This window comes from Oreochromis niloticus, unplaced genomic scaffold (genome assembly GCF_001858045.2).
Source record: "Oreochromis niloticus isolate F11D_XX unplaced genomic scaffold, O_niloticus_UMD_NMBU tig00007349_pilon, whole genome shotgun sequence".
NCBI lineage: Eukaryota > Metazoa > Chordata > Actinopteri > Cichliformes > Cichlidae > Oreochromis > Oreochromis niloticus.
The window spans coordinates 5,922-21,865 of NW_020328506.1; the positions used below are offsets into that span (position 1 = coordinate 5,922).

General features: G+C 44.7%; 1 protein-coding gene and 1 long non-coding RNA gene across 4 annotated transcripts; one reads left to right on the top strand and one right to left on the bottom strand.

Moving 5' to 3' along the window:
* Window positions 1-7,592: 7,592 nt before the first annotated feature.
* On the top strand, window positions 7,593-10,063 carry LOC112845426 (uncharacterized). Of its 2 annotated transcripts, XM_025904836.1 has the most exons (5): window positions 7,593-8,052; window positions 8,367-8,459; window positions 8,842-9,015; window positions 9,104-9,180; window positions 9,431-10,063. In XM_025904836.1, exons 1-5 carry the CDS (start codon window positions 8,023-8,025, stop codon window positions 9,474-9,476), a joined length of 420 nt encoding a protein of 139 aa, XP_025760621.1. In that variant the 5' UTR covers window positions 7,593-8,022; the 3' UTR covers window positions 9,477-10,063. The 2 variants fall into 2 exon arrangements, with proteins under 2 accessions (XP_025760621.1, XP_025760622.1); XM_025904837.1 differs by lacking the exon at window positions 8,367-8,459 and having other exon boundaries at window positions 7,605-8,052.
* LOC109198081 (uncharacterized) lies at window positions 9,834-15,053 on the bottom strand. 2 transcript variants are annotated; one of them, XR_002059059.2, is made up of 4 exons: window positions 14,995-15,053; window positions 14,254-14,560; window positions 11,461-11,580; window positions 9,834-11,114 (listed from the first exon to the last, which is right to left on the bottom strand). It is a non-coding gene; the product is annotated as an uncharacterized LOC109198081 (long non-coding RNA). The 2 variants fall into 2 exon arrangements; XR_003218236.1 differs by lacking the exons at window positions 14,254-14,560; window positions 14,995-15,053 and having other exon boundaries at window positions 11,461-13,682.
* Window positions 15,054-15,944: the final 891 nt, after the last annotated feature.

Here is a 15,944-nt window from a genome sequence, read left to right on the forward strand (position 1 = left end):
AGATCCAAGACCTGAAACACAAGGAGAGTGGAAAGAAAGCGTTGTGAAATCTGGAGGGAACCTCCAGGTTTCCACGCTGGTTGTGACGGACACTTACAAGCGGGTGAGATGGATATCAGAGTGCAGGAGCCCAGGAACAGATCCAAGACCTGAAACATAAGGAGATTGGAAAGAAAGCGTTGTGAAATCTGGAGGGAACCTCCAGGTTTCCACGCTGGTTGTGACGGACACTTACAAGCGGGTGAGATGGATATCAGAGTGCAGGAGCCCAGGAAGAGATCCAAGACCTGAAACACAAGGAGATGGAAAGAAAGCGTTGTGAAATCTGGAGGAACCTCCAGGTTTCCACGCCGGCTGTGACGGACACTTACAAGCGGGTGAGATGGATATCAGAGTGCAGGAGCCCAGAACAGATCCAAGACCTGAAACACAAGGAGAGTGGAAAGAAAGCGTTGTGCAATCTGGAGGGAACCTCCAGGTTTCCACGCGGCTGTGACGGACACTTAAAGCGGGTGAGATGGATATCAGGTGCAGGAGCCCACAAACAGTTCCAAGACCTGAAACACAAGGAGAGTGGAAAGAAAGCGTTGTGAATCTGGAGGGAACTCCAGGTTTCCACGCTGGTTGTGACGGACACTTACAAGCGGGTGAGATGATATCAGAGTGCAGGAGCCCAGGAAGAGATCCAAGACCTGAAACACAAGGAGAGTGGAAAGAAAGCGTTGTGAAATCTGGAGGGAACCTCCAGGTTTCCACGCTGGTTGTGACGGACACTTACAAGCGGGTGAGATGGATATCAGAGTGCAGGAGCCCAGGAAGAGATCCAAGACCTGAAACACAAGGAGAGTGGAAAGAAAGCGTTGTGCAATCTGGAGGGAACCTCCAGGTTTCCACGCTGGTTGTGACGGACACTTACAAGCGGGTGAGATGGATATCAGAGTGCAGGAGCCCAGGAAGAGATCCAAGACCTGAAACACAAGGAGATGGAAAGAAAGCGTTGTGAAATCTGGAGGGAACCTCCAGGTTTCCACGCTGGTTGTGACGGACACTTAAAGCGGGTGAGATGGATATCAGAGTGCAGGAGCCCAGGAAAGATCCAAGACCTGAAACACAAGGAGAGTGGAAAGAAAGCGTTGTGAAATCTGGAGGGAACCTCCAGGTTTCCACGCTGGTTGTGACGGACACTTACAAGCGGGTGAGATGGATATCAGAGTGCAGGAGCCCAGGAACAGATCCAAGACCTGAAACACAAGGAGAGTGGAAAGAAAGCGTTGTGAATCTGGAGGGAACCTCCAGGTTTCCACGCTGGTTGTGACGGACACTTAAAGCGGGTGAGATGGATATCAGAGTGCAGGAGCCCAGGAAGAGATCCAAGACCTGAAACACAAGGAGAGTGGAAAGAAAGCGTTGTGAAATCTGGAGGGAACCTCCAGGTTTCCACGCGGCTGTGACGGACACTTAGAAGCGGGTGAGATGGATATCAGAGTGCAGGAGCCCAGGAAGAGATCCAAGACCTGAAACACAAGGAGAGTGGAAAGAAAGCGTTGTGCAATCTGGAGGGAACCTCCAGGTTTCCACGCTGGTTGTGACGGACACTTAGAAGCGGGTGAGATGGATATCAGAGTGCAGGAGCCCAGGAAGAGATCCAAGACCTGAAACACAAGGAGAGTGGAAAGAAAGCGTTGTGCAATCTGGAGGGAACCTCCAGGTTTCCACGCTGGTTGTGACGGACACTTAGAAGCGGGTGAGATAGATATCAGAGTGCAGGAGCCCAGGAAGAGATCCAAGACCTGAAACACAAGGAGAGTGGAAAGAAAGCGTTGTGCAATCTGGAGGGAACCTCCAGGTTTCCACGCTGGTTGTGACGGACACTTAGAAGCGGGTGAGATGATATCAGAGTGCAGGAGCCCAGGAAGAGATCCAAGACCTGAAACACAAGGAGAGTGGAAAGAAAGCGTTGTGCAATCTGGAGGGAACCTCCAGGTTTCCACGCGGCTGTGACGGACACTTAGAAGCGGGTGAGATGGATATCAGAGTGCAGGAGCCCAGAAAGATCCAAGACCTGAAACACAAGGAGAGTGGAAAGAAAGCGTTGTGAAATCTGGAGGGAACCTCCAGGTTTCCACGCGGTTGTGACGGACACTTAGAAGCGGGTGAGATGGATATCAGAGTGCAGGAGCCCAGGAAGAGATCCAAGACCTGAAACACAAGGAGAGTGGAAAGAAAGCGTTGTGAAATCTGGAGGGAACCTCCAGGTTTCCACGCGGTGTGACGGACACTTAGAAGCGGGTGAGATGGATATCAGAGTGCAGGAGCCCAGGAAGAGATCCAAGACCTGAAACACAAGGAGATGGAAAGAAAGCGTTGTGAATCTGGAGGGAACCTCCAGGTTTCCACGCTGGTTGTGACGGACACTTAGAAGCGGGTGAGATGGATATCAGAGTGCAGGAGCCCAGGAAGAGATCCAAGACCTGAAACACAAGGAGAGTGGAAAGAAAGCGTTGTGAATCTGGAGGGAACCTCCAGGTTTCCACGCGGTTGTGACGGACACTTAGAAGCGGGTGAGATGGATATCAGAGTGCAGGAGCCCAGGAAAGATCCAAGACCTGAAACACAAGGAGAGTGGAAAGAAAGCGTTGTGAAATCTGGAGGGAACCTCCAGGTTTCCACGCGGCTGTGACGGACACTTACAAGCGGGTGAGATGGATATCAGTGTGCAGGAGCCCAGGAACAGATCCAAGACCTGAAACACAAGGAGAGTGGAAAGAAAGCGTTGTGAATCTGGAGGGAACCTCCAGGTTTCCACGCGGTTGTGACGGACACTTAGAAGCGGGTGAGATGGATATCAGAGTGCAGGAGCCCAGGAAGAGATCCAAGACCTGAAACACAAGGAGAGTGGAAAGAAAGCGTTGTGCAATCTGGAGGGAACCTCCAGGTTTCCACGCTGGTTGTGACGGACACTTAGAAGCGGGTGAGATGGATATCAGAGTGCAGGAGCCCAGGAAAGATCCAAGACCTGAAACACAAGGAGAGTGGAAAGAAAGCGTTGTGAATCTGGAGGGAACCTCCAGGTTTCCACGCTGGTTGTGACGGACACTTACAAGCGGGTGAGATGGATATCAGAGTGCAGGAGCCCAGGAAGAGATCCAAGACCTGAAACACAAGGAGAGTGGAAAGAAAGCGTTGTGAATCTGGAGGGAACCTCCAGGTTTCCACGCGGCTGTGACGGACACTTAGAAGCGGGTGAGATGGATATCAGAGTGCAGGAGCCCAAAAGATCCAAGACCTGAAACACAAGGAGAGTGGAAAGAAAGCGTTGTGCAATCTGGAGGGAACCTCCAGGTTTCCACGCGGTGTGACGGACACTTACAAGCGGGTGAGATGGATATCAGGTGCAGGAGCCCAAACAGATCCAAGACCTGAAACACAAGGAGAGTGGAAAGAAAGCGTTGTGAAATCTGGAGGGAACCTCCAGGTTTCCACGCTGGTTGTGACGGACACTTACAAGCGGGTGAGATGGATATCAGAGTGCAGGAGCCCAGGAACAGATCCAAGACCTGAAACACAAGGAGAGTGGAAAGAAAGCGTTGTGCAATCTGGAGGGAACCTCCAGGTTTCCACGCTGGTTGTGACGGACACTTAAAGCGGGTGAGATGGATATCAGAGTGCAGGAGCCCAGGAACAGATCCAAGACCTGAAACACAAGGAGAGTGGAAAGAAAGCGTTGTGAATCTGGAGGGAACCTCCAGGTTTCCACGCTGGTTGTGACGGACACTTACAAGCGGGTGAGATGGATATCAGAGTGCAGGAGCCCAGGAAGAGATCCAAGACCTGAAACACAAGGAGAGTGGAAAGAAAGCGTTGTGAAATCTGGAGGGAACCTCCAGGTTTCCACGCGGCTGTGACGGACACTTAGAAGCGGGTGAGATGGATATCAGAGTGCAGGAGCCCAGGAAGAGATCCAAGACCTGAAACACAAGGAGAGTGGAAAGAAAGCGTTGTGAATCTGGAGGGAACCTCCAGGTTTCCACGCGGCTGTGACGGACACTTAGAAGCGGGTGAGATGGATATCAGGTGCAGGAGCCCAGGAAGAGATCCAAGACCTGAAACACAAGGAGATGGAAAGAAAGCGTTGTGAAATCTGGAGGGAACCTCCAGGTTTCCACGCGGCTGTGACGGACACTTAGAAGCGGGTGAGATGGATATCAGAGTGCAGGAGCCCAGGAAAGATCCAAGACCTGAAACACAAGGAGAGTGGAAAGAAAGCGTTGTGAATCTGGAGGGAACCTCCAGGTTTCCACGCTGGTTGTGACGGACACTTACAAGCGGGTGAGATGATATCAGAGTGCAGGAGCCCAGGAAAGATCCAAGACCTGAAACACAAGGAGAGTGGAAAGAAAGCGTTGTGAATCTGGAGGGAACCTCCAGGTTTCCACGCTGGTTGTGACGGACACTTAGAAGCGGGTGAGATGGATATCAGAGTGCAGGAGCCCAGGAAAGATCCAAGACCTGAAACACAAGGAGATGGAAAGAAAGCGTTGTGAAATCTGGAGGGAACCTCCAGGTTTCCACGCGGCTGTGACGGACACTTACAAGCGGGTGAGATGGATATCAGAGTGCAGGAGCCCAGGAAAGATCCAAGACCTGAAACACAAGGAGAGTGGAAAGAAAGCGTTGTGAAATCTGGAGGGAACCTCCAGGTTTCCACGCGGCTGTGACGGACACTTAGAAGCGGGTGAGATGGATATCAGAGTGCAGGAGCCCAGGAAAGATCCAAGACCTGAAACACAAGGAGAGTGGAAAGAAAGCGTTGTGAAATCTGGAGGGAACCTCCAGGTTTCCACGCCGGCTGTGACGGACACTTAGAAGCGGGTGAGATGGATATCAGAGTGCAGGAGCCCAGGAAGAGATCCAAGACCTGAAACACAAGGAGAGTGGAAAGAAAGCGTTGTGAAATCTGGAGGGAACCTCCAGGTTTCCACGCGGCTGTGACGGACACTTACAAGCGGGTGAGATGGATATCAGAGTGCAGGAGCCCAGGAAGAGATCCAAGACCTGAAACACAAGGAGATGGAAAGAAAGCGTTGTGAAATCTGGAGGGAACCTCCAGGTTTCCACGCGGCTGTGACGGACACTTAGAAGCGGGTGAGATGGATATCAGAGTGCAGGAGCCCAGGAAGAGATCCAAGACCTGAAACACAAGGAGATGGAAAGAAAGCGTTGTGAAATCTGGAGGGAACCTCCAGGTTTCCACGCCGGCTGTGACGGACACTTAGAAGCGGGTGAGATGGATATCAGAGTGCAGGAGCCCAGGAAAGATCCAAGACCTGAAACACAAGGAGATTGGAAAGAAAGCGTTGTGAAATCTGGAGGGAACCTCCAGGTTTCCACGCGGCTGTGACGGACACTTAGAAGCGGGTGAGATGGATATCAGAGTGCAGGAGCCCAGGAAAGATCCAAGACCTGAAACACAAGGAGATGGAAAGAAAGCGTTGTGAATCTGGAGGGAACCTCCAGGTTTCCACGCCGGCTGTGACGGACACTTAGAAGCGGGTGAGATGGATATCAGAGTGCAGGAGCCCAGGAACAGATCCAAGACCTGAAACATAAGTAGAGTGGAAAGAAAGCGTTTGAAATCTGGAGGGAACCTCCAGGTTTCCACGCGGTGTGACGGACACTTAGAAGCGGGTGAGATGGATATCAGAGTGCAGGAGCCCAGGAACAGATCCAAGACCTGAAACAAAGGGAGGGAAAGAAAGCTTGTGAAATCTGGAGGAACCTCAGTTTCCACGCGGTGTGACGGACACTTACAAGCGGGTGAGATGGATATCAGAGTACAGGAGCCCAGAAACAGACCCAAGACCCTAAACACAAGGAGATTGGAAACAAAGCGTTGTGAAATCTGGAGGGAACCTACAGGTTTCCACACTGGATGTGATGGATGCTTACAAGCAGGTGAGATGGATATCAGAGTGCAGGAGCCCACGAACAGGTCCAACACCTGAAACATAAGGAGTTTGGAAAGAAAGCCTCCTGAATTCTTGAGATTTTTTAAAGATGCTTCATCTCCCAACCCAGAAGCTCCTTTAGCCCCCTGCGAATGCCCGCCGTTTGTTTTTTTTTAGTTTAACTGATGAAGATTCATAAAAATGTAAAAAAAAATGCTGAGCAGGAGCTGAATAAAACTGGTTATACACTGTGTGATCTTTTCAGTCACGTTATTCAGCTTCTGCTCAAACTGCACGATTGATTCGCAGGGGTTAGAAGTTCGTAGGTAACGCTGGGCATACACTGTGCGATTTTTGGCTAATTTTGAGCCGAGTCTTTCAGTCATGCGACCGTTTTGGTGATCGGCCCGAGTTTTGCCTTCATCGTGCATCGTGTTGTATACATGGGGTAACAAGAAGCGATTAACACCTCGACCAGCTCCCGATCATCAATCGTTTGGTCATAAGAAAATCAAGCCTGTTTGAAATCCTGTCGGCCATCGTGAGGGTCACTGCAGCCTCTCACACTGCGCACGCGCAAACACAGAAATGAAGGCGAAAAGACGGAGCAGCACAGTAGTGCAGCATGTGATCTGGACACAAGCGATGAAAGCACAACTTGTAGAACTTTTGCAAGCTCTTCCGAGCCTTTTCGATGTCTCCTCACAAAATTATCACGACCACAACAACCGTGAAAATATTTGAATGGACATTGCTGCTCAATCACAGCTGCCTGATAATATTTTTCATTAGCAATTTAGCACAGTTGATGGTGGTGGTGTGTGTGTCTGTGTGAGTGAAAGACAGAGGGAGAGAGAGGGACAGATTGATGCTTATGCCGGGCTCACACTGTGCGATTTTTTCAGTCGCGCGATTCAGCTCCTGCTCAAACTGTACGATTGACTCGCAGGGGTTAGAAGTTCATAGGTCACGATGCAGGGTCTCACACTATACGCCCGATGCTCTGATGCGACCTGAGTGCTCAAATTGTGCGTTCATAAAATGAAGGTTATAACAGAAATTCTGCCGCTCGCTCTGCCTCTCTGTCTTTCACTCACACAGACACGCACACCACCACCATCAACTTTATGAAAAACATTGATCAGGCAGCTGTGATTGAGCAGCAGTGTAGATCCAACTATTTTCACGGTTGTTGTGGTCGTGATAATTTTGTGAGGCCACATCGAAAAGGCTCGGGTGAGCTTTCCAAAGTTCTACAAGTTGTGCCTCCATCGCTTGTGTCCAGATCACACGCTGCACTGCCGTGCTGCGCCGTCTTTTTCGCTGACATTTGTGTTTGCGCGTGCGCAGTGTGAGAAGCTGCAGTGACACCCTCACGACGGTTGCGAGGATTTCAAACAGGTTTGAAATCCTCCCGACCAAGCGATTGATGATCGGGAGCTGGTCGTGAGGTGTTAATCGCTTCTCGTTACCCCACGTACACTACACGATGCACGATGAAGGACAAACTCGGGCCGATTGCCAAAACGGTCGCACGACTCAAAAAGGGTCAAAAATCGCACAGTGTGAGCCCGGCATTAGTGTGAGCACTCAGGTCGCATCAGAGCATCGGGCGTATAGTGTGAGACCCTGCATCGTGACCTACGAACTTCTAACCCCTGCGAGTCAATCGTACAGTTTGAGCAGGCGCTGAATAACGCCACTGAAAAAATCGCACAGCGTATGCCCAAGGCTCCGCCGATGCTGATGGAAATGGACAAAACGTTAAGAAACGCAAAGCCAGAGGAACAGACTAACACACACTAATGCTGTTTTTGACTTCTATTTATGCCCTCAGTAGGCGTGACCTAACGGCCGCACTTCAAAGCACGGCCGCACTTCAAAGCACTCAGCCTTTTGACGCGTCATGTAATCTTCCTTCTAATGGCGCAACTCCTCCCACTCATTCATAATCCGACCTCCGCGTTTGCACTCGTCCTACAAGAGCTCCCAAATTTGAACATCATTGATGTTCATCGGATTTACAGAGTGACGACAAACCCCGTCAGCATGTTAGATAAAGGATTTAAGTTATATGCTGCATCATATATACACAACTACGAAGGTAAGAAAACGTAAATTAACCGACAAAGAAACGTTAGCTAACGTGAAATGCAAACACTACGCTACTCCGCTATGTGTTTCATTTGATGTCAATTCTCTACATTACATGTTTCCTTAAACGGTGTTTATAGTTGAGGTTTAACTAATGTCACTTTTGTTGTTAGACACTTTTATAATAGCGTTAGGTAGTTGGCTAACTAAGCAGGTAGTTAACTACCCAATGCTACTCTTGCTACGTGTAAAGTATATATGTTTAAGACGTGTTGACATGAGTAGTACAGAAATAATGCTAATGGTTCTTGTATCTTTATTCAGTATCCAAAAAAACACAGGTTGACAGGGGAGGTCGGTGTGAGAGCCCTGTGCTACAGGTCAATGAGGAAGAGTGAGGCACCACACAGACTAAGTGTAGGCAGGAAGCTGTGTAAAGTTGTTAATCCCTGTTCAGTGGGGTTCAGTTCATTTAAGCATTAGTTAAGTTCATTCCTGAAGGCCCATCAACTTGAATGTTTTCCTTGTCCCCCTGCTTTATCACACCTAATTTGACTAGTCAGATGTGTTTGGGTGATCAGAAACAAATTTACACCAAGTTAATACTGCAAATATACACAATCTAAGTTATTACAGTTATCAAGGATGGTTAAATTGTTTTAATAGGGAGAGAAGGAAACACTAAGCATTCAGGAGGGTAAGCCTGTAGGGGTCAGTAACCATAACACTGAACTATGTTCCTGTTCGGCTCTTCCATGAAGATGATGTTACATTTTTAATTTTAGTTCTTTCTTCTTAGATTAAGCTTCTGGATTCATCGCCAGTGCTCCTGTGTGGCAGGTGCTGTTATGTGCAATCACACAGTGGCACTGCTCTTCCAAACAGCACACTACTCACAACTCAGAGTGCCGGTTGTCCCCCTGTGCATAGCTGCACCGAATCTGAACAGCAATGGCACAAGCCACGGACAGTGGTAATTTAAATAAGGTTAAAGTTTTTGAATTAGACCATGTTTACATATGAACAGCAACACCATCCATAGTAAATGTGTCTTCTGTTAGGGTGTGAAGCCAGGACCTATCAACTCTATGATCTTCACTAAGCCGGTACCAAATAGGATGGCCCAGACTGGAGTACGGTAATTAGATTTGTAAAATTTGGTTTCCTGTGTTACAAATGCATGTTGCTATTTGTTCATACATGCATGTGTCAGAATAGGTATTAATATACATACAACATTACACTTTCTGAAGACGGCTAACTCAGTCATGTACATATATACATCCCAGTCTCTAACTTATGCACCACTGTTTCACACTTTTTAGTTTAGTTGTTGTTCAGTATAATAACCTTCTTCCTTACATTATTGTCATTGATGTTTTCTTTAGGAGTGGATTCTACAGAGGCATTGTGGGTCCATTACCAGATCCCTGACCTGACAAGCCCCTTGTGGAAAGTGCCTTTGGGCTGGTGCAGGAGGGCAGTGTTCTGTCATGTCAGCAGCCGGTTTTGACAACCCGGTACATCACACTACACCGTGATGCACCACCAACACCGCACTTGCCTCTGGAGGGGTACGACATCAAGGAAACCCTGCTCGCTCAGACAGCCTGTGATATTTTCTCAAACCGCTGCGCTGAACAAGTTTCCAAAGAACATGCTGTGTGACACAATAAATATCCTTTAACCTGTTAACCTGTGGCTTCTGGAAGAAACTCGGGTGAGTCAGTCACTGCAAACACATTTGTATCATCAAGTGTTTGTCAAATGAAAATGATATGTTTTTCTACACTTAGGATAATTTTCTATGTTGCAGTGCAGTAAAGTGCATGTTTCTTCTGTGTTCAATCATACATGTTCTAATTGTTATAAACAGAAAAAATCTTTTCTTACTTAACTGCTTGATTCTTAACTTGTTTAACTGAAACATGATGAAATGTCATAGTATTATTTTTTTTTTAAATGTCCTTGGCAGTGCATGTGTCCGCATTGTAACTTACTAATAAAAAGTCCTGTGTGTACTTTGGTGTGTGTTTTATGTTATTTTATTGCAAATAAATAATAGTCATTTGATTTTACAGTTACACACAATCTTATATCTCTGGCATGGCATGGCAAGGCAATATCGGGTACATGCTATTTGAAACCTGACATTCCAGAGCAAAGCATGAAGCACACAGCACGTGGTCAACGTGACTCATATGGAGACTGACAACATTACAAGGAATAAAGGAAAATTGAGGACTTAGCCACAGAAAAGACTTTTTTCCTTTTTTTGTTACAATAACTCGAAAAGGTCAACTATGATTTTTAAATTAATATCATAGGTGTGAGTTTAGAGTTCAGATTTTTTCTGCACATTCTTTTTTTGTATTTAATTATGATGGTAAATACATTTTGCAACATATCTGCCTGCACTTGCACTTGCTCTTAAAGTAGGAACAGTTCACCTTTCCAGCTGTATTTTTAATACTGATGAGTTTACTTTAATTGTTAGCCTATTGGTCAAAATGTATTGTTCTTCTGATTCATGTGTAATGCTTTTCTCAAATAATACATCCACATTTCAGCACGTAAGCAGCTGTTTGTCTCAGTATTACCTGATAACATACTGAGGCCTGCTGATCACGAAGTATGTGGGAAATAAAAGCATGTTAGGAAGAGACTAGGGCCATTTTCAGTTCGCGCCTGCTTTCTCTCCAACGCCTTGGCTCAAAGAATGTGCTGATGCTGAAGTTGACCTCGACCTTGTGAGCCAATTTTTGTTTCATGTCCCACTTCACATGCTGCAGATGCTCCTGCAGCTCAGTCTTCTCATTGTTTGCAGGGATAACCATTTCATTTGAGGAAGAGGAGCAGGAATGTAGTCCAAAGACAAATGGATGTGGAGAGGAACACTGGGACTTTCTCTCTTTCTATCTCTGTTTTTTTCAGTTGCTAGTTTCCCCTCAAGAGGAATGAGCTCATGTTTGTGGGCTCTGTTGCCACATGTTGTGGTTCACTTTCTAGAATAAGGATGAGTTAGTTCCTGGTCAGACCACAGAGAAGCAGCCAGAAAGAAAACGTGCTTCCCTGTCAAGAACAAACACAAAACATTTGCATGACTTAGTGTAATTACTTGAGTACAGAGATTAGACTTAAAGTAGGATCATAATAATTTGTGATTTTTAAAAAAAATTATTGTCAAAGGGAACTTATTATGCTCATTTCCCTTTTTTAAAACAATTCCTGCATTTTACCAGAGCGGTTTTGCATGATTCACAGTTTTTAAAAAATCCTTAGCTTTTTGGCTGAGATGAGCATTTAGAGACATTCCATTCACCTGAAGTAATTTACAGCCAATAGTATAGCAAAACTGCCTGAACGAGGCATGACGGAGACACACTTTCGTGTTTTTTATGCAAAATTCAGACCCTACCTTCTGAATGTTGCTCATATTGTTTTTCCAGTCTTCTAATTTCCAATTTTGGTGAGCCTGTGCTGTCTTAGTTGACGGGAGTGGGACCTGATGTAGTCTTCTGCTGTTGTAGACCATCTGCTACAGGATTCAATGTGTTATTCAGAGATGTCTTTCTACACACCTTGGTTGATATGAGTGGTTATTTGAGTTATTTCTGCTTTCCTATTATCTTGAAGCAGTCTCGCCATTCTCCTCTGACATCAACAAGGCATTTTTACTCAAAGGACTGCTGCTCACTGCATATGTTCCTCTTTTTAATCCCCAGAGATGGTTGTGTGGGAAAATCCTAGCAGATCAACAGTTTCTGAAATACTCAGACCAGCCTGTCTTACACCAACAAATATGCAAAGTTTAAAGTTACCTAACTCACTTTTCTTCCCCAAAAAAGTATGTGGATCCTTTAATATAACTGGAAGAATTTCTATCCTGCTTGTTCAGAATCATTATTGCTTAGGAAAAGAAATGCACAGAGAATACTTTTGCTAAATGTAGTCTTTTCGGTGAGGTTAGGATAGCACTTCAAGTGCAGCATCATCCTGGATTTAGGTGTCAAGACTGATATGCATCTTTCTCTCCCTGTGGCTTTTTACATCTGGAATCAAACAGAATTGCAACTCATGAAAGAATTGTTTCCATACAAACATGCAGACTGCCTTCCAGTTTAACTCCACTCCTCAGCTTGTATAAAACCCTTTATAGTTCACTCTGTCTCCCTGCCCCAAAAAGCCACAGTACAACCAGAGATTATATATGCCAAGTAATGAGATGAAGAATAGGGACGATGGCATGTGGAGTTGATGCTGAGGAGAATTTACAACATCTGCCTTCTTTGTTGTGGCAAATGCATGAGTTGGACCAATGTTTTGGTTAATTTCATGTCTGAACCAGACATGAAGAACCCTCGGTTTCTTGTTATGAAACTGAGTGCTCTTATGGGATGAACAAGAAAATAATCTCATATATTGTAATTCAGAAAAAAATGAGAAAATATATATATAAAAAAAAAGCCAAAAGAAAACACCGGTCATATCTTTAGAAAGCAACATTATGCCACAGACTGTCACTGTTGTGAGTCCATCCATTAGTTTGCAAAAACTTGTTATGAAGCCTCAAGCTGTGCACTTTTGCCGTGACAGTCTAGACATGTTGAATCTGGGATGTGACAAGTGAGTGTGGATTTCACTGTTTAATTGAGGCACACGCTCAAAGGCTTGCAAGTTGTCAGTTACACAAAGGAGAACATAATTTATACAATGAAAGTCACATTGTATTAAATAAGACTTGAAACTAGTGACTCTGGCCACGAATTCATCAGGAAAGTGTTTCCTGAGGTTGTGGATCAAAGTCTTTGTTTTCCAGACTTCCATAGAAGAAGAATTATTTTCGAAACCAAATGAGTTCCCTCCTCACGGCCATCAGGAATACTGAAAGCTGAATTACTGGCTTCACTTTCCAAACGCCAAAGCTACATTCATGTTTTATATGCAGTCTATGGTTCTGGCATTTATTGTTACTGTGACTGTGAAGCGTCCCTTGTGTTAACGGCACAAACTGCTGACAACAATCCATGAACGCTCCAACCTCCTGAAAGAATTCACTGTCAAAGTCTTGTGTTCATCTATGGTAGGTCAGCTACACAGTATTACACAGGTGGTTCTAATGTTAAAATCTTTCTCCTGAGATACAAAGTTTTGAATTATCATGTGCCATGATAACTTACAGATCTCACTGTGCCATATTATCCCAGTAGAGCACTTTGATCAACGACTACAGGCTTGCTTGTCGTTCCTAGAGCCTCTAAAAGTAGAATGCGAGGCAGAGCCTTCAAGTCTCAGGTTCCTTTGTAGAACCATTTACACTTTGGATTCAGGAGACAGACGTCCCCTGTGTTTTTAAGGTTAGCCTTAAAGTGTTCCTTTTTGAAACATCACTTAGTTATGCATCTTACATCAGTCTGTTGGAGGCCTTCCCATGATGGACACAGCATTTCTTCTCCACGTGTCTATGTGCCACTGCTGAACGTCATTAACAATGCCCTCTCTCTCCTGTAGTCTGTGTTTTGTTGATCGTTCTTCCTCTTTTATGTTTTTTCTTTAACCTAAGAGCTTGGTTCTGCTGAATGGTTCTTCCTATTAAATGGGAGTGATTTTTGGACTTCTCTCTGGTATTGTATGGCCTAGCTGATGATAAAGCACTTGAGGTGGGTGGTGTTATGCATTGGCTCTGTAACTGAACTAGCTAATTATTCTGTATGTAAAAAATAAAAAAAATATAAGAGAACCAATTATTTATCTTGTATTTTTAAAGGTTTTTTTTTTTCAGAATCATTTACAAAATGACTGCATCCATACTCAATAGTTTTTCGGGTACAAAATGTTAGTTTTCATCCTTTGATTAAACTCATTGGCACAATGGGGGTGTGATATCACACCAGAGAGAAATGTGAACAGGCAAAGGTCTCCCCATGATTTTCCAGCCTATTCCATGGACTAAAATTGACTAAAATTATTATTTTAGTTTCATCAGATCTCTCCATTGTGAACTAAAATGGCTCAAAATGATCAATATATTAAAAACATTTGCTCTCTCTGGAAAAAAACCCTCACTCACTATCAGAAAACATCTGATCTTGTGGTTAGAGACAAAAAAAATATACTTGAAACATCAGTACAATAGTCTACATGTGTGTAAAAGTAGTCCCTCTTGCATACCTTCACGCTTTGATGTATCAAATAAAAGTTAAAGTCTTACTTTCCTGCAGGATAACTGAAACCATGTTGACACGACTTCACAGCCTTTATTCAGACTGCCGGCCACGGGGGGATTTTTCATCCAATCATTTTTACATCCGTTTCACATGTGGAAACAATCATACACGTGATTACAGCTAGAAGCTGTCAGTCAAAACACCTATGTGCTGTACACCTCCACATGCCTCAGCTGTGTGATCTCTGTGACACACACACACACACACATGTCCAACTTAACTTCCTCCCTCTCTTTTCTTTTCACCTGCTGACGTGCAGCGATTTCCTGCTTCCAATTCCCCTCCACAAATCTGCAGAAATAATTATTGATATTATTTTAGGATGAGCAGGGATGTTTTTCTTTTTTTGTGAGACATTAAAAGGGAGAAGAGCTGTTAGAAAGTCTTTTCAGAGTGATTGGATCAATCTTTTCAACCTGCAAAATCAAACTTTTCTGATTTGTTGTTTAGAGATGCTAATTCCCCACTGGTCTATTTTTTGATCACATGAATGCTACTCCCGCTAACAACTGACTGTGACCGTGGAGTGCTGGAGGGAGGAACTATCCCAGTATAATTTCCAGAAGCAAAGATGCCACCAAAGACGATTGTGTTAACCCTTTAAAGCCGGTCGGAGCGGGCACGCTCTGTTGTGCGTAACTGTTTTTAAATCCCGGTAGCACTGCAACCATGTAAGCTAGCGCAATAATTTTTTTTGCATATGAAACCGGAGGAGTTGTACTTACATTTTATGCCATCAGCTTGTCCTAGGTCACGGTTTCCTTCCACATATAGCTTTGCAAAAACTGCATAAAAAGCGCTTGCAGCAACAAAAACATAATATTCCAGAAACACGATCCGATCAGCTGTTCGTAACACTTCCTACTCCATCAGCGCGAACTATCGCATGTCCACCGTGATCTGCCCGAAACCGGACGTGACGTCATTTTGCGGAAATGTAGTTTCTTTTACCATCAGGGGCTTATGAGCCTATACTTGTGTTTTTAAAAGTTATGTTTGACTTTATGACTTTCTGTGTCGTTTCTGGGATGCTTAGGACTCATATTGCACTGCTGGAAATAGTTTATTTTGATGCATATGCTGTTTTTTCGCAAATTTGCATTATAATATTTATTTTCGATTTTCCTGCAGTATATGAAAATTGGTGTATTTCAAAAATAAAACTATGAAGACACTTAAAATAAATTTCCTGTGGTGGGAAACTAGTTTGTGCAACTTTTTTGTATTTACAGTTTTGAGGGATAAGCCTCTTAAATTTCTCTAACTAGAAATATATGTTAAAAAAACAAAAACGATTTTCAATTTTTTTGTAATTTATTGCACTTTTTTGCAATTTATGTACTTACTATGCACTTAATGCATACATATTATTAAAATTTGGGTTATAATGGTTGTATTGATGTATATCAACTTGAAATGCTCCCAAAAATGGCACTACAGCATGTAAAAATATAATATAAGCTCTGGCGGACTTGGTTCTATGGTAGGTCTTAAAGGTAATCCAGGTATCCAGGTAAGGAAATCCTATAACGTTTGTTCTCTTAAATTCAAGCCACAGAGATGTGGTGTTTAGAAACAATGCATCTCAAATGTTCTGATACTCCTGATGCATACGGGATCCCTACAGGCTTTCGAGAAGGCAGCTGTCCTTCTCTCCTGGATCGGCTGGAGCTTT

Excerpts from the sequence above, each read along its gene's own strand:
- LOC112845426 (XM_025904836.1), top strand. The coding sequence starts at position 8,023 with ATGCTGCATCATATATACACAACTACGAAG. Across the intron at positions 9,016-9,103 it reads GGCACAAGCCACGGACAGTG|GGTGTGAAGCCAGGACCTAT; the intron begins GTAATTTAAATA and ends GTCTTCTGTTAG. Across the intron at positions 9,181-9,430 it reads ATGGCCCAGACTGGAGTACG|GAGTGGATTCTACAGAGGCA; the intron begins GTAATTAGATTT and ends TGTTTTCTTTAG.